Source organism: Stegostoma tigrinum, chromosome 7 (assembly GCF_030684315.1).
Source record: "Stegostoma tigrinum isolate sSteTig4 chromosome 7, sSteTig4.hap1, whole genome shotgun sequence".
Lineage (NCBI taxonomy): Eukaryota > Metazoa > Chordata > Chondrichthyes > Orectolobiformes > Stegostomatidae > Stegostoma > Stegostoma tigrinum.
Window position 1 is genome coordinate 36,546,832 of NC_081360.1, and position 21,133 is coordinate 36,567,964.

The window sequence follows — 21,133 nt, forward strand, 5'->3', positions numbered from 1 at the left end:
TACCTACGAACCTCATCCCGCCCCCTTGACCTGTCCGTCCTCCCCGGACTGACCTATCCACCCATACTCTCCTCTCCATCTGTCTTTTCCTCTATCAATCTTCGGTCTGCCTCCCCCTCTCTCCCTATTTATTTCAGAATTGTCTCCTCATCTCCCTTTTCTGATGAAGGGTCAAGGCCCGAAATGTCAGCTTTTGTGCTCTAAGATGCTGCTTGGCCTGCTGTGTTCATCCAGCCCCACACTTTGCTATGTTGGATTCTCCAGCATCTGCAGTTCCCATTATCTCCTATCACCAAAAACAGATTACCTGGTCATCATCACATTGTTGGTGGGAGCTTGCTGTGCATATAAATTGGCTACTGTGCTTTCAGCTTGCAAAAGTGAATATTGATAGAGGTGGCAAAAATGTCAGATGGTAATTCATTGAAACTAGAGGCTGGGTGTATGAAAAGTGAGAATGTGGTTCTTCGAGGGAGGGAAGGGGTAAAGCAGAAATCTGGGAACCTGACCAGACAGTTGAGGGCCCAGCAATCCATAGCGGAAGGGGTCCTTTGACTGTCAGACATGTTTTCTTTTTAAAACTGAAAATTTCCCTCCATTGTTATCAAGAGTTGTCAAATAGATTTATTTGATTTCCCACCATGTTCCCCTACCCATCACTATGCCAGTAGCCAATTTCCTTTCCATTAAGTCTCTCAATCGGATTACTAGCTGTCTACCTCTTCCTCTTTAATTGCTCACTCAATAATTCATGGCTCCCTGTCTTTGGAGACCTTCAACTAACGACTTCAAAAAGTAATTGAAAGACAAAAAATAATTCAATGGATACAAAAGCAGAAAGACCCGAATCATTGTGATGCTTTATTTGACTACTGGATGGCTCAAAACGATTTACTGCCAAAATGTGTTTTTGAAATGAGTGACTGATGTCAAGTAAGAAATGCAGCAGCCAATTTGCATGCAGCAAGTTCCCGTGAACAACAATGTAATAATAATCAGATTTCTATGATGTTTGAGATTTAAATATTAGCCAGAACGCTATATGATCTATTGCGGTCACCTGAGAGGACAGGTGGGTTTTGCTTTAGCATCTGATCTGGAAGACAGCGCCTCCTTCAGTGTTGCGCTGGAGCATCAGTTTTGATTTTCGTGCTCAAAATTATAACCTTATGGTGAAATGTTTATTTTGTTTGGGTAAAATTCTTGGTTTAGGCAAGGCCTTCACTTTGTAAATTAAATTTAATTGTTGAAATAAATGGTGGATGAAAATCATTTTTCTGGAAGCATTCATCAGAATGATAGGAGTCCAGTGGACACTTTGCAGAGTGATGTGTTACTTAAAGGGATGCATGCTATAAGACTAGTTAAGTGGCAATGAGAGAGGGTGCATGATGCAAGATTTTGATGGTATTATTAAAATAGAATTATGAGAACCATAAACTATAGAGAGAAATACAAATACGCCTTTAAATATTGTTATGAATGGTTGCTCACAAAAATTAGCTTGCATTTATCAGCTGCAAATTAAATGTGTTCGATATAATTCAGTGTCAAAAACCTTTTGAATCAAAAGATTACAATCTGAATAATCTAAGCTTAAAACTATGTCCCAGAACTCCGTGTTTCTGGATAGTTGGAAGTAGGCATACTGTGTGTGCATATCAGAACATGTCCTGGGTGGATGCATTGACTCTGCAGGAATTGTCCAGGACCTCCAATTTGAAACCTTTTAAAAATATCCTTAAAACTTCAAATTAGAGATTAGAATTTAAGATGGTTCTGTCTCATTTACCTGAATAGCCAGGAAATGTTAGAGAAATTAAACCTGTAGCAACTCTTATCTAACCAAAAAACTGACCTGTCAATTACTGTCACAGTTACCAAAGCCACCCCACCCATATGCGTCCCCTGCCCCAACAGCCACCCCAATCGACCTGTCTGCCCTCTGATCCTCTCAACCCACACTGCAAGTTGTGACAAATACACAACATCCTTCCCGCATTCCCATGATTCAACTCCCCCGATGTCTAAAGCTGTCTTCCTCACAGCATTATGGGCCTCTCCACAACAAACAAACTGCAGCAGTTTGTGAAGGCAGCTCATTATCAGCATCTCAAGGGAACTGGGGATGGGTAGTAAATGCTGATCTAGCCAAAAACGCCAACATCCTAGGAATGAATTAAAAAGAAATAAATTCTTTTATGCTAGATTATGTTGAGTGACTTGAGCGCTATGACAGCTGTAATCACCTAGTTTAGTAGAAAATGTACTTTCACAATCCTGATTTGTGCTTCAGTTCTAAAGTAGATGGGGAGCTAAGAGGTGAGACACTGCAGAATTCCCATCTTTTTCTACTGCAGAGCCATGGAATATATCTGATTGGCCCAGGTGAGGATTCAGCAACAGTAACTTCATTACATGTCAAGGGAAGCCAAATGATATCTTGTTATGACTCTACTTTATATTCATAATAGTCATTTTTTCCTCTTTATTACTGTTTTCTAGAACAAAAGAGATTCTCATCATGTTATTTTGATAAAACTCAAAAATGACTTCGCTATTACAATAAATTTATGCTTTAAACTTGCATTTGAACTCGTTATCTATTAAATTACCGTGCAGTACTAAACCATATAATCCTTAATCCCAAACAGTGTTCATTTATGAGATACACGGACAGGGAGAGGTAGCGAGATAGCATTGCTCACTTGCAAGCCTTTCCACAATTGACCAACTCTCAGGGTGATACCAAACTGAAATCAAAAGTTCAAAGGCTGTTGCTAGGCAACCTTCACTGCTAAGTTTCTTCCAAGATCCGTCCAGCAATTTTAGGCCAATGATGAGTATTTTGTCCTGTTATCTCGCTTTTAAAAGCTTTTCTCTCAAAATCGTTTGTTTTTTTTTTATAAACAGTAGACAATCCCCAGTTCTTTAGGGCTTTTGTGTTTCAAGAAATCACTGTGCAAATCCTTTGCAATCAAGAAATTGTCTAAATCTTCAATGTTCTAATTCTCACTGTCTGTAAATATAAATATGTTCTCGGTACTCACTCTTGTTAAAAGTGATCAATGGCTCATCTGCTACTTGCCACTTTTTAGCCTAAGCCCCATAATTTGCAAGCATTATGAATATCAGCCTTACTTCTGAGTGTATCAAAGAGGAAAGACCATTGATAAAGCAGAAGTTTTTGGTTGGGTCTACAATGCTGTCCTGAGAAACCCCTGCAGCGTTATCCTGTGGCTGAATTGACTAAGCTTCAAAAATACAATCAACATCCTTTCAGTCAGACATGAGTCCTGGCTCTGTGAGCTTTCTCCATAATTCCAATGATTTCAGTTTACCGAGGCACCTTGGTGCTACACACAATTGGTTGGTGCCCAAATAGACAGCTAAATGTGCCTTTAGCAGTTTCAAAAATCCAGATACCAAATAGTGGTCGGGTTGAACTATAGGAAAGAGGAACAGTAGCAGGCCATTTGACCCCTCAAGTCCATTCTGCAATTCAATAGGATCATGGCTGATCCGACATTCTTCACTTCCACTTTCTTGCCCTTTCCTCATAATTCTTGATTAGGAATTAATCTCAGCTTTAAACAAACACGAGGATTCTGCTCCCACAGCTCTCTATGGCAAGGACTTCCAAAGACACACAACCCTCTGACAGAAACAATTCCTCATTTCAGTCTTAAATTGGAACCCCTTTACACTGAGACTATGCCCTCTGGTCCTAGATTCTCCCACGAGGGGACATATCCTGCCAACAATTACCCTGGTAAGTCCCTTAAGAATCTTGCATGTTTCATAAGAAGAATGTTATGAAACTTGTAAATCTTTTCTGAGCGGTTGAGCTATAGGAAGAGGCTGAATAGGCTGTGGCTACTTTCCCTAGAGCGTTGGAAGCTGAGGTGTGGTCTTAGAGAAGTTTATAAAATCATGAGGGGCATAGATCGGGTGAAGAACCAAGGTCTTTTCCCCAGAGTAGCAGAGTCCAAAACTAGAGGGCACAGGTTTAAGGTGAGGTTTTAAAACAACCTAACGGACAACTTTTTCACACACAAGGTGGACGTATGGACCGAGCCGCCAGAGGAAGTAGATGCTGGTACAATTACAACATTTAAAAGGCATTTGGATGAGTACATGAATAGGAAGGGTTGAAGGGATATAGGCCAAATGCTAGCAAATGAGACAAGATTATCTGAACTGCATGGACAAGCTGGACCGTAGGGTCTATTTCCATCCTATGCAGCTCTATGGCTAGACTCTCAGCTTATTTAACCTTTGTTCGTGAAACAATCCCTCTATACTGGAGGATCATCCTGGTGGACCTCTCTGAACTGCGTCCAATTAAATAATATCTTCTTACATAATGGGACTAAAAATGTTCAGAGTACTCCACATGGTTTTACTAGAACCATGAACAGCTGCAGTTAAACTTCCCTACTCTTATATTCTAATCGTCTTGAAATAAGGATCAACATTCGAATAGCATTCCTGATTACCTGCTGCAACTGTGTGCTAGATTTGAGTGTCATGCACAAGTACCCCCAAACCCATGTTGCAACTTCCTGCAGTTCTTCTCCATTTAAATAACAGTTCTTTTCTCCCTTCCAAGTGAACAACTTCATTTTTTCCCACGTTATGTTCCATTTGTCAACATTTTGCTCATTTACTTAACATCTATCTCTGTGTGTGTGTGTGTGTGTGTGTGTGTGTGTGTGTGTGTGTGTGTGTGTGTGTGTGTGTGTGTGTGTGTGTGTGTGTGTGTGTGTGTGTGTGTGTGTGTGTGTGTGTAAACTGCATCCCTCTCACAAGCTGCAAATTTTGCTTCAGTACCTTTTTTCCCTTCCTCCAAGTCACAATTTAAACAGCTGCTTGAGCCTGTGAAATCCTGCAGGTCACAGGTTGCCAACCTGAAAAAGAACCCCTTATCCCTACTTGTTGTTTCCTGCCCGTTAGCCAATTTTCTATCCATGCTAATGCAGTGCTCCTATACCATGAATTCTAATCTTATGACAACTTTTTGTGAAGTACCTTGTTGAATGCCTTCTGGAGTCCAAAAACAACTCATTCACTGGCTCCCCTCTATCCACTCTGATCAAAACTTGCTCAAAAACGCTTATGAATTAGTCAGACACAACTTCCCCCTCATGAAGCCATGCTGACTCTGTTACATTATACTATGATTTTCCAAATGTTCTGCTATTACTTGCTTAATAATTGATTCCAACATTTTTCTAACAATAGATGCTAATCAGCCTACAGATATGCACTTTTTACATCAGGGTGTCACATTGGCTGTTTTCAAGTCCTCTCGTACCTCTTCAGAATCCATCTGGAAAATTACAACCTATGCATCCACTATTTCAGTAGCTACCTCTTTTTGGATTCTAGAATGCAAGTCATTAGAGCCAGAGGACTTATCTGCCTTCAGCCCTGTTAGTTTGTCTAATAGTACTTCTTCAGTGGTAATAATTAATTCCTTCCCTGTATTCTTTAATAAAAATGAAATTTCAAAGTATCATTTACAGTAAAGACTGATGCAAAATATCTATTTAACTCCTCTGTCATTTCCTTGTTCCCCATTACAATCTCCCCAGAGTCATTTTCTAAAAGGCCCACATCTTCCATTTTATACATTTAAAGAAGCTCTTACTGACAATTTTTATATCACTTGCCAGTTAGCCCTTGCACTTTATTTCCTCTGTTTTTATCTTTTTAGTTCTTCTTTGCAGGATTCTGAATTTATCCCAGTTTTTAGGCTATCACTGACTTTTGCCACTTTATACAGTTTTACTTTCAACTTAACTTCCCTGGTTAGCCATCGTTGGTTTATCCCTCTCTTTGTATTTTTCCTCTTTACTGGGAACTATTTTTGCTGACAGTCATAAATTACCTCCTTAAAATCTCCTTAAGTGCTGGAACACAGGGATGAAGGAGTTGGCAGAGACATGGGACAAAGAGCAAGAGGTTTGAAACCAATTTATTGATGGTGACAGGGTGTGGGACCAGACATAGGCAGTAGAATTTTGGACAAATTGCAACTTAGACACAATAAGGCTTGAACTGGCAATGAGGTGAATTTGGTGACAAATAGACGCACAGAAAGCAATTAGCCCTGGGTAGGTAAACAAAGTAACTGGTGAGCAGATAGAGAAAGAGTAAAACATGGGGAAGGGCAAGAAAACAGAAGAGTCACACTTAAAATGGATGAAAGTTTTTTTTAACCTTCTCGTTTGAGTAACATAATTAAAAATCAAGGTATATAGCAACACATTTCTATCATTGTATATCATATTGTGTTCCCATTATAAAACAGCACTTCTTCTGACTAACCACCAGCAATATTATTGGTCAGGATTTTAATCACGCCTGTAAATATTTGTAACTTCCTGAGCCTCATAAGCTGGAATGAGCAGTAGTTCCATTATAAAGGGATGGATGTCCTACCCTCCAAACAATTTTGGACAACTACATTGCAGAATATAGAATTAAGCCATATGGACTGGGAAGGTAACAGATTTGATGCATTAAGTAGCATTTAGCAGGTACTGACTCAGCGAATTAGTTGACACGTTACAGTTAGCTTTAGTACACAGACAGACAGATGTGGTGGAGGAACAGCAGAAGAGGAAAACTGCTATTGATCACTAAAAATGATTAGTGCCACAAAATGCCAACATATGGATATCAAGCAAGAATTGATTAATGTCCTTCTCTGTTGCCCATAGAAAATATACTGACAATAGTCCACCACCTTAGGTTCACCTACAAAGAAATCATTGCAGCAAGTTACTAGTGGCAACTAGTGTTGACAGACAGATATCCCAAATTGAAATGCTGCCTAACAAAAGAATTGAATAAAACTGAAGAAAGGAGAAGCTCAAAAATGTTAATTAAAAAATGGGATGTTGCGGATTGAGTTAAGTCACTACACATGAGACATTATGGCTTTAATCTGCAGTTAGTAACAGATAGATCTCAAATTAAACAAAGAACTGCTGATGCTGGAGATCTGAAATAAAAAGAGAAATTGCTGGTGAAGCTCAGCAGATCTGATAACATCTGTGAGAAGAAGACAGAGTTAAATGTTTTAAGTCTGGTAACTTTTCATCAGAATCAAGTTGTGATGAATCTCAGAAGTTGAGTGACGGAACCTGTGGACTCAGGTGAGGCAGCGGCAGAGGATGTCATAGATGCCTCAAAATAATTGGAAGTTGTCACGATTTGGCCAAAATCGACTGCAAATATTACGCATGCACCTTTTAAGTTCCTGATCATTATATAGTTGCAGTTTTGAATCAGATAAAACAGAAAATGTTATTTGAGCTCAACTCAATAATGCTAAGTTAGTTATATATAAAAATTCAACATCCCCCAACTCTTCATCCCCCTCAGCATTGTTTCCAATATCCAGTACACTCAAAAAATCCCAACCAGGTGTGCACAGGTTGGCCCTTTTAAATTACCACACATATGACACCACACAAAGAAACAAAGTGCAAGGCGTAGAGCACTTCAAAACAAAAACTGACCTGTGCATTCCTAAAAAATTATATTGGCATTACTTCCTCAGCATTTTGAATATATCTCCTACCCTGTCCAAAATGCTTTCAGTCTTGAACTTGAACACTGAATCAAAGTAAACACTCCTTGGGAATTTTGAATATTTTCCAGACTGAGAATTACTTTTTTGGTAGAATGTGCTGGGGGAAGAAAGGAGAGAAGTTTCAGAAGATGAAAAACAAACAAGGAACTGTTCTGAGGAAGGGTCACTGGATTCAAAACGTTAACTCTGATTTTTCTTCACAGATCTGCCAGACCTGGTGAGCTGTTCTAGCAATTTCTTTTTCTGAAGAAGGGTCAAGACCCTTCTCTTCAGATTTCCTGTTCCTCTAATGCTGCTTGGCCTGCTGTGTTCATCCAGCTATACACCTTGTTATCTCAGATTCTCCAGCATCGGCAGTTCCTATTACCTCTCTCCAGCAACTTGCTTTTGTTTCTGATTTACAGCATCTACAGTTCTTTTGGTTTTTGTTTAAATCTGGGACATTTTTGATCTCCATGCTCAGCAGCACATTTACCCAGCAAGGAGCAAGGGGATTTAGATTTCAGGGTTTAAAAACTAAATGCTGCATGATTATTTGTCAGCTTATTGTTGTACTCAATAGAAATCAATTTATAACTTATGTTCATTCCACTTAATATTTACTTTTCCTTGGCTTAATACATTTCCTATAAGCATCATTTTCACACCTTCCTGTGGAGGGGCAGTGACTGATGTCAAAACTATTTCCTTACATTCAAATAAGATCAATGTTCAGCCTGATTCAAACTGATCAAAGTTGTGCTACTCAAAATATCTCATTAATACTTAATTGCTAGGCCACTCAACGTTGCAAGGATCAAAATTTGGTTTCACAAAACTACTGCTGTAATTTCAACATTTCTCAAAAAAAATTGACGAGATCATAAATTTCAACGTGAAAGTGTACTCATAAGTGTGTCATTCACTGGAAAAAGTATCATCACTCTTTGTTGTGAAAAGATATTCTTGAAGGAAATCCATGAATGGAAAATAAGTCTTAGAGAAAAATTAATTGCAGAAGCACATAATATATTTTAACAATACAGTCTGTCTGCATGGCATTTCCAACAAGCCAAAAATAATTTTCTGCTTTATATTTCAAGAAGTAGTGGGATTTACTCTGCATTCAATGAATCACAGAGAATGGAAACTATTGGGTATGAGCTCAAAAGATTTAATTTGGAAACTTACTTTTCTTTCTCATCCTCACTCAGGTTTTTCCACATCTCTTCAAGTTTCATGCTGACATCTTGCAGATTAGCCCTTGGGTTCTCTGCTAAAAGTTTGGGTCGAAATTCTTGCATGAAAAGGGTAGACGCCGACCGAGATTTTTTTACAGTGCGATTGCTGATCAGGTCATATATGGTGATCTGTCCAATCTTATCCTTCACTACATTAGTAGACTTTCTATTTGGATCATTTGTTGGGCTACTATTAGTTGATTTCTGCTGTTTGGTTTCATTACAATTTGTTTGTATTTGGTCTGAAGTTTCTTTGGGCACTAAGAGTTTTACAGGCTCAAACATCTGTTCAGAAGAATCCTTCATCCCATGCCCCATACTCCAGTTATCAGCAGTTAGCTCAGCACAGTCTTTTGCAACTGAGATCTGTTCACTTGATGCCACAGGTGGTAGGGTTGGATCATTAGCTATTTCTGGCCATACTGCATCGTCAATGTGAGACTGATCCTTTAAAACAATACGGTCATCATCCAGCAAAAACGTCATGTCAAAATCTGGGGCAGAAATTGACGATTTATCCTCAGAAGATAGTGGTATTTCTTGGAAATAAGTCTGAATAACATTGCTGTCAAAGTTCTCATTTTTGCCATCAGCTGCAGGAGAAACGTCATTGGAAAAACAGGTTTTGTTGGGACAAGTGTACAGAGTGTCTGGAATTTGAGATATTTCTGGTGCTAGACCACAGTGATTTATCTCACCATTGTGAACATTTCCAGTTTCTTTCAAACATTCAGAGGATGATTCATCAGTTCCATTTTCAGCAAGTTGACCATAAACAGAAATCAATACCTTCTCAATGGCAAGCAAGATAGCCTCCTGGTGACAGAAGATTTAAAACAAAACATTTTATGCAGAGCACCAGTTTTAATACTTCTTCAAAAAGCATTCCAATATGTTAATACAAATTCTGCTCTGGGTAGCGTCAGAAATCCAAAACAGATTTCACATAAACATCTTCCTTCATTTGAACTCCAGGCCACTTTTCAGTTACAAATCAAAACACACTTGGTGCATACCAACAGTTGCAATAATTTAAGTCACACTCTTAAGTATAATCTCAGTGGTGGATTTCTCACTGATCTGGCTGACTCAATGAGAAACCCACTCATGTCCAAGCTAAAATTCCTAACAGGCTAAAGTATATTTAAAGTGGAAGTGAATCTCTAAAAGTGAGATTGAATTCCCTTGTGACTACTTTGTTTCGCAACATGGTAAAAGAGGAGACCAAAAATTAGAAGGAAGCAGGTGTCATGATTCCTAAAAACCTTCCTATAGATGATTCCAGAAGGTGAGAGCAACAATTCCCAATTCCCAGAATCACCACAGCATGTTCTTCACCAGTATGGAAGTAGATTGTAGAATTTGCTGATATTTGCAGCATCATCTGTGACCTGAATTCAATGCAGGAAGTTGTTCAATTGTCTCACTAGAGTTGCATGTCTGAGCAGTGCTCTCCACTTACTCTTACTCTGTCTCTCTCTAGGATATGTGGCAGCAGTTCCAACACCGTCTCCACTCAATCAACAATGCCCTCTTTCACTTTCTGTACTCAATACAAGGGCTCAACAGATTGCCTTGGACTTTGCAGAATCAGCAGTTCTCTTGGGGCTCTTCTCAACACTTTTCACTATTCAACATGACCTGCATATTACATTTTCTTCTTGCACCGATTAACATGTGTATTCAAAAGCAGAAGCACCACATACAAATGCATTCATTTTCTCACTATCCCTCATTCTCCCTCTCTGCAGAACTAAGACATCGGGATAAAATTGCAAACTTTGTAATTTCCAAATGAGCTGGAACAGTAAACCATATGTGTTTATAGTCTTTCCAGATCTGTCACCATCGAGCATTTTGAGGCGAAGGAATTCACTACGCAGTTTCTGAATTATGTATACCTCTTCATTAAGCACTTGAAAGACAGATCCACTATATTAAATCATCTGAGATGCCTGTCTTCTGCAACTGTGCAAGCTCTAAACTGTTTTAGCCCAATCTTACTGTGCCCTTTGGGTTCGAGAGTAAGATAGAGAGGTGAACTTGTGGTGATGCACCAAAACTGGTGCACAGGAGCAGATAGCAAGTGGCTGGTGCAGTTCATCAGAGGATAAGGTCCTTACCCAGCTCTGTTGGTGAGAACAGAAATGTGAAATTTGGCTCAGCAATAAGATACAATCTTTTTACTTCCTATAAGCAGTTCACAAGTTATTGGCATTCTTACCAATAATTTTCACTACCATGGCTGAAAGTATGGAATCTCTTTATAGCCCGTGTGACGTTCTATCACCTGGCATCAACATTACGTAGTTTAACTGGCAGAGAGAAGGCACAGTTCTTCAGATCTTTAAAGCTAGCTCTTTAAAGTCAGCGTGCAAACACATTTGTTGGAAATTAGGGTGACTCCAAGACAATGGATTTGAGGTTACATTTCATCTTACACAGCGTCATCACTTGAACACAGAATTAGTACGAAACAGTCAAACTAATGCTCCTTAGACGACTGGAGATATCCACCAAAGAGGTAGGGAACTTTATTTTAAGTAGAAACAGAGTTAAAAGGTCCTGGGACCTATATTCTTCTACACTTGGCTCCCTCCAGAGTACCTCATCCCTCCATCTCTGGACTGACCTTGTCTCACATCTGAGCTGACCATTTTTGTTCCTCTTCCAACTAGTAGGCTTCCTCTGGGTTGCAACTGGCAGTTTGTCAGCAATATACAAATAAGGTATAAATATTGTACAAATTCAGTTTTTCACAATTCTGCCACTGGACTCAAATTCGAGTGTAATCCACCCTCTGAATGGCACTTGCAAACTTAAGACCTCAACAAGCATTATACACAATAGAGTCAAGTGCAAACCTTAAAGCAGAATATGTTGTTACTTAGTATTGTTCTGGAGTTGTCATTTTTAGGGCAGATAAATCTGATAGTGTTTAATTTAATGAAACCTTTTCCCTGTCAAAGAGTCTAGGACCCTACTGCATTATCACAGAATAAGGTGTTACACATTTAAGACAAAGATGAGGTGGCGATAGTTCATCAGAGGACAAGGTCCTTGTCCAGTTCTATTTGGACAATGGAGATGAGAAATTTGGCCCAGCAGTATTAAGAGGTAGTAAATCTGTGCAATTCTTTGCTGCAGAGTGCTTTTGAGGTTGGATTGTTGAGTATATTGGCTAAGATAGATAGATCTTTAGCCATAAGAGAATCTAGGGTTTTGGTGAAAAGGCAGGCAAGTAGAGATAAGAATTATCAAATGTGCTTTGATCTCATGCATGGTAGAGCAGACTTAATAGGCTAAATGGCTCACTTACACTCTCATGCCTTTTAGTCTTAAGGAAACTCAATGTAAAGTTATTTTATAGGTTCCATTTAATGTCAAATGGTCTTCAAACCTAATCAATTAATGATAACAATAAAAAGAAATTTTCAAGTGCATCTCACCTTATTGTGAAACATTACTTGAGTTTTATCTGGTATTATGTTAACATCTATAACTGAGGCTGGAACAGAGATATTCAAGAAGAAAATTGGATAACGCATATGTGCAGAATCCTTCTGTGATTGCAAGCTGTAGTACTGCCGAACCAACTGCAAAATTAAAGCAAAAATAAGTTAATCTATCTCTACATGACATCCCAAGCAACATCTTCTGAGAAAGTTAAAACAATGTTTTTATTCAGAAAAAATATTGAATATAAGAATCCAAAAATGAGTCAGAGAAGTCAGACCTAATTTGTTATTAGCCACCTTGTACCTGTTTTGGGACAATAAAGCAAAAGCATTGAAAATAAAATCACTGCTGGCAAACAAGTCCCATCTTATTACCTAATTAGTTTATCCGAACAGGTATTTTACTACAATATACACATTCACAAATTATGAAAATAAACCTGAGATATATAAAATCTTCTAATTAAAATGCACTACGGTCAGTGTGAAATTGCATGTGTTTCTGAAATATTGAGTGAAATCACATCTTAGTTATTATTTGCAAAATCAGACATATTTCAACTGCAAGATAACAAAGTGTGGAGCTAGATGAACACAGCAGGCCAAGCAGCATCGCAGGAGCACAAAAGCTGACGTTTCGGGCCTAGACCGAACTGCAGTAGCCTTCAGGCATAAGTTGAGAAATCACATTAAATTAATTTGCAAATTGAGAGGAATGTCACGACTGTAAGAAACTGTCATATGCAATAAGTGATAATGGGAACTGCAGATGCTGGAGAATCCAAGATAACAAAGTGTGGAGCTGGATGAACACAACAGGCCAAGCAGCATCTCAGGAGCACATGCTGCTTGGCCTGCTGTGTTCATCCAGCTCCACACTTTGTTATAGGCAATAAAGTTGTAGTTTTGTATCCAAGTATAAAACATAACCAGTTTAGACAATTAGATTTATAAAATAATTACTGCAATATCCAGTAGATTACTTCTTGCTCAGGTAAATATGGGATCAAGCCAATATTAAACTGACTGAAAACCACAATATCTCAATGTTAACTGACAAAAGTCAACGAATATCTGAACTTTTGCTCCCTTTCAGTAGATATAGAAATAATGTAAAAGCTTGATCTCAAGATACACCATGCATTTAACTCGTAATACCCTAACCCAACCTATATGAGACAATTTAAACTGATCTTATACTAGGGGTAGTAAAATTCCTCAATGTAAAAACCATTTATTGCGCTCTGGAAAAATATGTAAGCATAAACATCACTTAAGTTATTAATCTACCTTCAATATTTCTTTGTGATGAACAGGTCTGGAATTAATAGAGATGAAACTTCTGTCAGGGCTGGTGAGACTCGTCGAGGAGGGGTTAGAGCCTGGCTTAGGCAGAAAACCACTAAGGAAAATCTGTGAATACCAGAAAGAAAAATCCACATATGTAACAATTGTACTGTTACCAATACAATATTTAAGACGACAGCATAGCTGGAGCTCCAACTCACTCTACACAACAGTGAAAGCACATAGGTTTGGCCTTGTAACTTTCCATGGTGATTCAAATGAATCAAATCTATCACAAGGAGACCCAAAAGCAAAAGCGTGGGCATTTCTCAGGAGAAAGCCAACAAAAATCACTTAGAGGGTCTATCAATTACATGTACATCTTAGCAGCTAGGTTCAGAGTAGCAAGGGACATCTACAGCTTTTCCTTTTAAGTAGAAAATGTATTCTGCAAAGAGACTCCCCAAATGAAAAAGAAAATTGGCCAAAATATTGTAATCATGTAATTTGAACTATTCAGTAAAAGCTGCCTACTGCATTTGTAAATATGCAATCGCCTGTGTCACATTAAGGGATTCTCGATAACTTGATTTTATAATTACAATTTTAACTTCCAAGACACAATTAATCTACATATGCACATTGTTTTTTTTCCTCTACCCGATACTACTCCTGCAGCATGTAAACACTACCTGGAAATTAATACTTAATTTATTGAGCAGATCAGTAATTTTTCATATTATCTAATTTACTAGTAATTACAACATCTTTCCACCATCTAACTGAATGTTGGAATGCATATAGGCAAAGGGTACCACTGAGTAAACATGAAGGTCAGAAAGAAAACATCTGTCAGACATGCACCATCGGGTTACAATGTGACTGATACATTCACTACTTTAATTCAATATTTTGAAAAAAAAACTGGACATTCATTTTCTGGCCACAAAACTTCTGATCAAAGTGATTTCTTTCAAACCCTCCCCACCTGCATTCTTTATCTTACTCTTTGGCAGCCATTCTGGCCTCTCAGTTTATATAAGTTGTGTTCCTTCTAGTCTGAAGAACAAAACGTGTTGTACTTAATTTTTGTTTTACAGGTTACTGCATTCAGATTATGTTTAATGGAAATTGAGATGACATTAAAATATTAGTAAAGTGTGTTGCTTCAAACTTATCGTCTTGTATTACAGGAATAATCCATTATGCTCTTTAAAGCAAGCTCAGGGCTCCCACTTTAATCTCATTCCCACACCAAAGATGGGACAATAATGTCAGCCTGCCAGCTAATCTTGCCTCATGTCATCAATGCATGGTGTCTGGGGTTTGGATTTTCTGCTGCTTCTCCCCAACCTTTTATGAGAGGTTGGTGACAAGTTAACTAGTTGGATTTAATTATTTTCTATTCATCCTGTTCAGAGAGGTTATGACACACCTCTGCAGCTTGTGGGATTTGAGCCCAAGTCCCCTGTTTCAAAGGTAGGGATACTATGGTTGCACCACAGCAGACCGCCAATAGAATTTAGATATTTTCCAATCAATCTGTTCAGAGATATTAGTAGACACTTGATTCACCAATGTCAAAATCAGCTGGTTGTCGTTCTGCAGCAGCAAATGGGGAATTCAGTATCCAGTAACATTTCTTACCCGAAATGCACAGGCTCCAGTTCAATCCGGGTTTTTATTTTTGCGTGTTTTTAATTATTTCTGGAAATCTATGCAATATACATTATTAAAATACCTCTTTTATGGGTTAATTTAAATATGTATTCAACATTGAAATGACAATTAAAAAGATGAATTTGTTAAACACAAGTGTTTTTGCACTGATATTAGTGGAGTTGGTAGAGTTTTTTTCTGTTACCTATTCATTCTAAGAACCCTATGTTAACTCTTTTCAAAAAAAATTCACTGCACAAATTCCACTTAAATTCTTTTAAAGTTCCTAAGTTGAGAAATTTATTTAAAATTGTAAGTCTACATTTAAACAAAAATCCTGCAGTGTTGAGCTTTATTGAACAAATCCTAGGGCGAATTTGTGTAAATTAATAGCTTTAAAAGGTTAGAGGGCAGTGCCAAAGGTTACACAGTTGGGGTGATTATTCATTTTTAACCAATTTCAACTTAAACCACTGGAAGCTTAAGTTTATCTTTACACAGTTTCTAAGTTTATACTTGTAACAAGTGATGTCCCCATCAAAGTTATTTTTTGATTAAAAAAGTATTGAGTTATATTTTCAAGTGAGTAGACCACAGTTCACTGTCTAATTGGAGACACTATAAATTAGTAAAGACATAGAATTGAGGCAGAAACTACTCTTTTTTTTAAAATCAACATATCATATTTAAGGTTCAAACAACATTTAATTAAGTCATTAGCCACCGAAAAACATTTTGCCCAAACAAAGTGTACAAGTAACATGTCAATGTTCATTATTCTTTATATTTTTGTGGAAGTAATTATCAAATAAAAAAAAAGACAGGCTACAATGTTTCCACAGTTATTTTAGCAATTAGTGAAGGTTCCATGTTACAGTCAGAACACATTTGTCAGCTCTTAATAACCTTATTCCCAAGCTGCCAGGGTGCAAATGGACTGTTATATCAGATATATAAATATATATTTGTGTATATACACACACATACATATATACACACACAAAAATACAAATGTGTGTACACACACATTTATATTTGTGTGTGTGTGTGTGTTTGTGTGTGTATATAAAATATATACATAAATATATATACACATTTATATGGATAGATTTGTTGCTGAATAGCTTAAAATCTAGTGCGTGAGAATGAAGCTGCAATTTCACGAATAATGTTCTAAAACTACTTCTAATAAAACGCCCAGAATCAGCCATCACACAAACTCACTGCACATAAAATCCAACATAATGGCCTGGATTCTGCAGCTATTAGCAAATAAACAATGTTCACCAATCATTAGACAGTTCACAGATATTTTGTGGTCTTTCCTAAGACAACCTGCAATCATCGTTAGTCTAAAAGAGTATAGCAACTTCTTCAGAGGGTATGGAACCTGAGTGAACAGGGCAAGATGGGAAGGGATGGATTGATTAAATATAAGCCAGTCAGCCTTACCTTGCTGCTGAGCAAACTATTAAAAAACATCCAATTATATGGAATAAACATTTAGAAAGGAACTGATTAATCAAAGACAATGAGCATGGATTTGTTAACGAAACATTGTAGCGGACAACTTGATGGAATTTTTTGAGGAGCAACTGAAAGAGTGGATAATAGTTAGGGTTAGTTTGATGCAGTCTACATTTTAATTTAGGTTTTTGACGAGGTACAAATGGGCAGACTTATCAGAAACTTAAGCCCATGGGATGCATTGGAAAGGGGAAAATTAGACTGGAAAGCAAGAGGTAATGTTTGAGAGTGATTCAGTAGTGGTAACGTTGCTTCCAGTGGATTCAGTATGGAGTCCTATACCTTTGTGGTATATATATCAATAACTTAGACCGCTAGGTAGTAGGTATGATTTATGCAGATGATATACAAATTGGTTTCTTCGGTTGTTAGTGAGGCAAAAAGCCACAAACAGCAGGAAGATCGTAATGGACTGGTCATAATAGTAGAAAATGGAATCCAGGGTGGAGAAGTGTGAAGTCATACATTTCAGGAGGATAAACTAGGCAAGCGATTACACAATAAATCGGAGGATAGTTAGGCGTGTAGAGGGACAGCGGAAACTTGATGTAAATATTCACAGATTCCTAAAGGTAATAGAACAGGCAAATAAGGTAGTTAAAAAGGCATGCAAGGTATATTTCTTTCCAAGTCAAGACACAGAATGCAAATGCAGCGAGATTAGGCTAGAACTGCTGAATAAACCGATCAGGTCACAGCTGAATGAAGCATAACAGTTCTGGTCAGCATGTTGCAGGTCGATGTGATCACAGGGATGTTGTGCAGTACACAACAGACCACGATGTTTTGCATCATACACTCTTGGTGAGTTATGCACGGTTCTTTCAGAGGTCCAAATGGCAGAAGAATTGCTTAGGCATGTTAATGGTCTACTCAATGACATTATGTCCAGGAATATGACCCTGATTAAATATATACAGCCTGTGTGGGAGTTATTCTCCACAGTTGTGAGGTAAGTAATTAGTCAATAGTCCTTGACGCCCAATAGCCACTTTCTGGTTTTTCAGAGATGCAAATATGCTGGGCATTGACTTGTGTGATGTGCTGAATGTGGCCTCATAATAATTGGACATTAAAGGAGTAGAATGGTTAGCGAATTTATAATTTATGGTGTGTACAGTCAGCGACATCTGAAGTGATTGAAATAAGGTCAGCCATGAGGACCTCATAGAACACGAGTCCCCTGATTGGACAAGATTAACAACCCCAATCAGGGAGGCCTGGCTGACAGATAATAAACAGAAACGTCAGAGGCTCTGTTCACTCCGCAAGCTGACGTGAAAATTAAGGGTGACTTGGTGACGGGATATTGGCCCCTGTGGAATTATTTCAGTGGGGATGACAGAAAGGCGATCCTGAAGAAATCTGCTTGCAATAGTCATCTTTGAGTCGGGGTAAGCATTTCTGGCATCATGTCGTTATTTGGGAAGCTTCACTCATTTGAACCTGCCAAAGACTGGGCCCAAATGTGGGACGAATGCATTTCTTTTACAGACAAATGATATTGTGGCAGATGTAAAGCAATGAGCAATTCTCTTGAAAGCTTGCAGACCTATGGCTTTTTCAGTTACTCGGTGCCTAACTTTCCCTTAAGCAACAGATATTAAAATCTTTCAAGAGTTGACAGATTTAGGAATATTAGGACTCCAAGCCTCCTCTAATTCTGAGATGCTACCGGTTTTACTCGGCAATTCGAGAAACAGGGAGATCCCTATCGGGATATTAGATTAGGTTAAAATGACTGGCAGAGGCATGTGACTCTGGTTTAGCCCTTAATGAGATGTTGAGAGATCATTTGGTATGTAGGATTAATGATGTAACCATGCAAAAATGCCTGCTAGTTGAAGCCAAACTAGACTTCAAACAGGCACTACTAATGGCTTTATCATTCGAAGATTCAAATTTGGCACAACGTTGTGGGCCGAAGGGCCTGTACTGTGCTATGTTCTATGCAGCATGTGGAGCATTTGAGTTGTAGGGTATTCCGACAGGAGTGGACACTCTCACTAGTCCAACTGAGCTTGGGACACTCCACTTAAGTGAAGGCAATTTCATAGCCTCACACAGGTCATATCCAGAAGAGGGACTTTTGGTCAGCCCACAGCAAAATGCCAAAAGAAAAAACTCAGCCAAATAGTTAAAATTTTCTTCAGGATCTTGACTGGCAAGCCATTGTACTTGCTGCCAGTATGCAGACTTGAGACAGCAAAAGAGTCCCAGTAGACGTAAATTATCTGACAGAACGTATAGGCCAGTATGCAGGAGAGTGCACACCTTAGAAATTCCACCTATACGTGGCTTGGAATAGTTAAAGTGCTTATCAACATCCAAATCAGAACCAATCAAAATAAACATCTGGTTAAATAATCACCCAATTCTAATGAAGGTCATTACCGGCACAGCTGTTTCAATGACAGCAGAAGCAATCTTTAACAAAATTTGCTCTGGACTCCAACTCATAGGTTTGTGTAAGACCGTGGCTAGGCTGAGAAACTATATTGGGAAACCTTTACAGATTAAGGGTACAACTTTGGTTCTAGTCTCTCAAAAGAAGAGGCTGGTTCAGTTACCACTGGTTGTTGTAAAAGGCTCAGGCACAAGCCCAATGAGGTGCACTTGGCTGCGAGAGATTCACCTAGATGGCTCAATGTTTTTCTGTTCAAAAATGGCTGCCTGAGTAAAATTCTAATTAAATACACAGGAAGCGTTCAGGAAGGTTTGAGGATTATCAAAGGAGCCAAGGCCATCTTACATGTTGGCCAGGAAGCAATTCCTGAAAGCAATTCTGCAAGGCCTATCCAGTGCCATTTGCATTATGGGCAAAAGTAGAGACAGAAATCAGAAGGCTGAAAAGTGAAGGGATCATCAAGCCAGTCCAGTTTGTGGAATGGACAGGAGCGGTTGTATGGGATCTGTTGACCTGTGTGTAGATTTTAAATGAACAGTAAACCACATTTTGTATCTGGATATATGCCAAATCACTCGCAGAGATTATTTACACACAAAGCTGGATATGAATACTCTCAATTGAGGTTACGTGAGGATTCCCAGTAGTAGTACCCGTAAGGGTTTGCACCAATATATGAGACTGTCTTTTGGGTATAATTAGCCTATTCAATTTGTTAGTGGACAATGGAGAAGATTTCACAAGGTCCATCCAAGGTAGTCATTTATCTAGATGACGTGCTAATAACTGGCAAAACCAATAAGGAGCACTTGGAGAACTTGGACAGAGTCCTTAGGTATTTCTCCTTGGCGGGTGTATGCCTTAGAGGGGACAAACATGTGTTCCAAGCACCCCAAGTGACCTACTTGGGCTGCAGAATTGACAAGACCGGGTTACACTCATTGGAAAATAAAGTGTGGGTAATCAAAGGTGCTGCGGCTCCCACATCTATACCTTGAGCTGGTGAATTACTGCGGAAAACTTCATACATAACCTGATCTCCATCCTGGCACTTTTTCATCAACTCTTTAAAGAAAAGGCTCAGTCTTGGAAACAGTCATGTAGCCAAGCCGTAGCTTTCAGTGAAATGAACAAACAGCTATCAATCCTTTGAGGTGTTGGCACGCTATGATCCCAAGTGACATCTGGTATTGACATACGATGCCTCCCCGTAACACATCGGGTAGTATTAGCTCATAGGCAGCCCAATGAAGAGGAAATGCCCGATAGCATTTGCATCCAAGACCACAAACCCATGCTAAGTCTACTTAAAGAGGACAAGGCGGTGACACCCATAGCTCCAAGTCAAACTCAATGGTGGGTTGTCACATTAAGTGCATATTAATTACAAGTTGGAACACTGTCCAGGATGCCAGTAGCAAATGCAGGTGCATTGAGATGCCTTCTGCTGGTAGATACACTGCCGGTGGTGCACCACTGGAGGAGCCCATAATGCTTTTATATTTTCTGGACACTTCCAGTCCCTGACAATATCAGACTCTGGACGCAGAAAGATTTGGTCCTGGCAAAACTAAGGCAGCTGGTGGTTATTGGAGAAACCAAATCCAGACAGATCAGATTGCAGGTGAGGACAGCATACAATTATGGGGAATAGAAGTGATTGCCCTGAGCAAAGATCATCACCAGATACTGGTGAACTCCACCAGAGTTATCCAGTCATTTCCAAAATGGAGATGTTGACCAGATGATATGTCTGGTGGCCAGGACAGGACGCAGACATAGCCACATTAGTGGGGCACTGCTCACAGGGCCAACAAGGACAAATACAAATATTACCACCAGCACTCCCCCAAATTTGCAGGAATAACCATGTAAATCACGGACTCAGTTACATGACAACTATGCAGGTCCCTTCAAAATTCCTAGTCATTGTGGCTTGACATGCATGGAGTTCATTTGTCAAACATGG

General features: G+C 38.8%; 1 protein-coding gene across 16 annotated transcripts in view; it reads right to left on the reverse strand.

The window, feature by feature from the left end:
* Positions 1–21,133, reverse strand: part of pms1 (PMS1 homolog 1, mismatch repair system component) — a 99,905-nt gene that overhangs the window by 21,992 nt on the left and 56,780 nt on the right. For 15 of the 16 annotated variants that reach the window (XM_048534394.2, XM_048534386.2, XM_048534400.2 and 12 more), the window contains 3 exons: positions 13,575–13,697; positions 12,276–12,422; positions 8,777–9,642 (listed from right to left, as the gene is read on the reverse strand). In XM_048534394.2, the coding sequence (XP_048390351.1) occupies positions 8,777–9,642; positions 12,276–12,422; positions 13,575–13,697 (1,136 nt within the window). The remainder of the gene's footprint in view (positions 1–8,776; positions 9,643–12,275; positions 12,423–13,574; positions 13,698–21,133) is intronic. The other variant, XM_048534395.2, reaches the window with a different exon arrangement.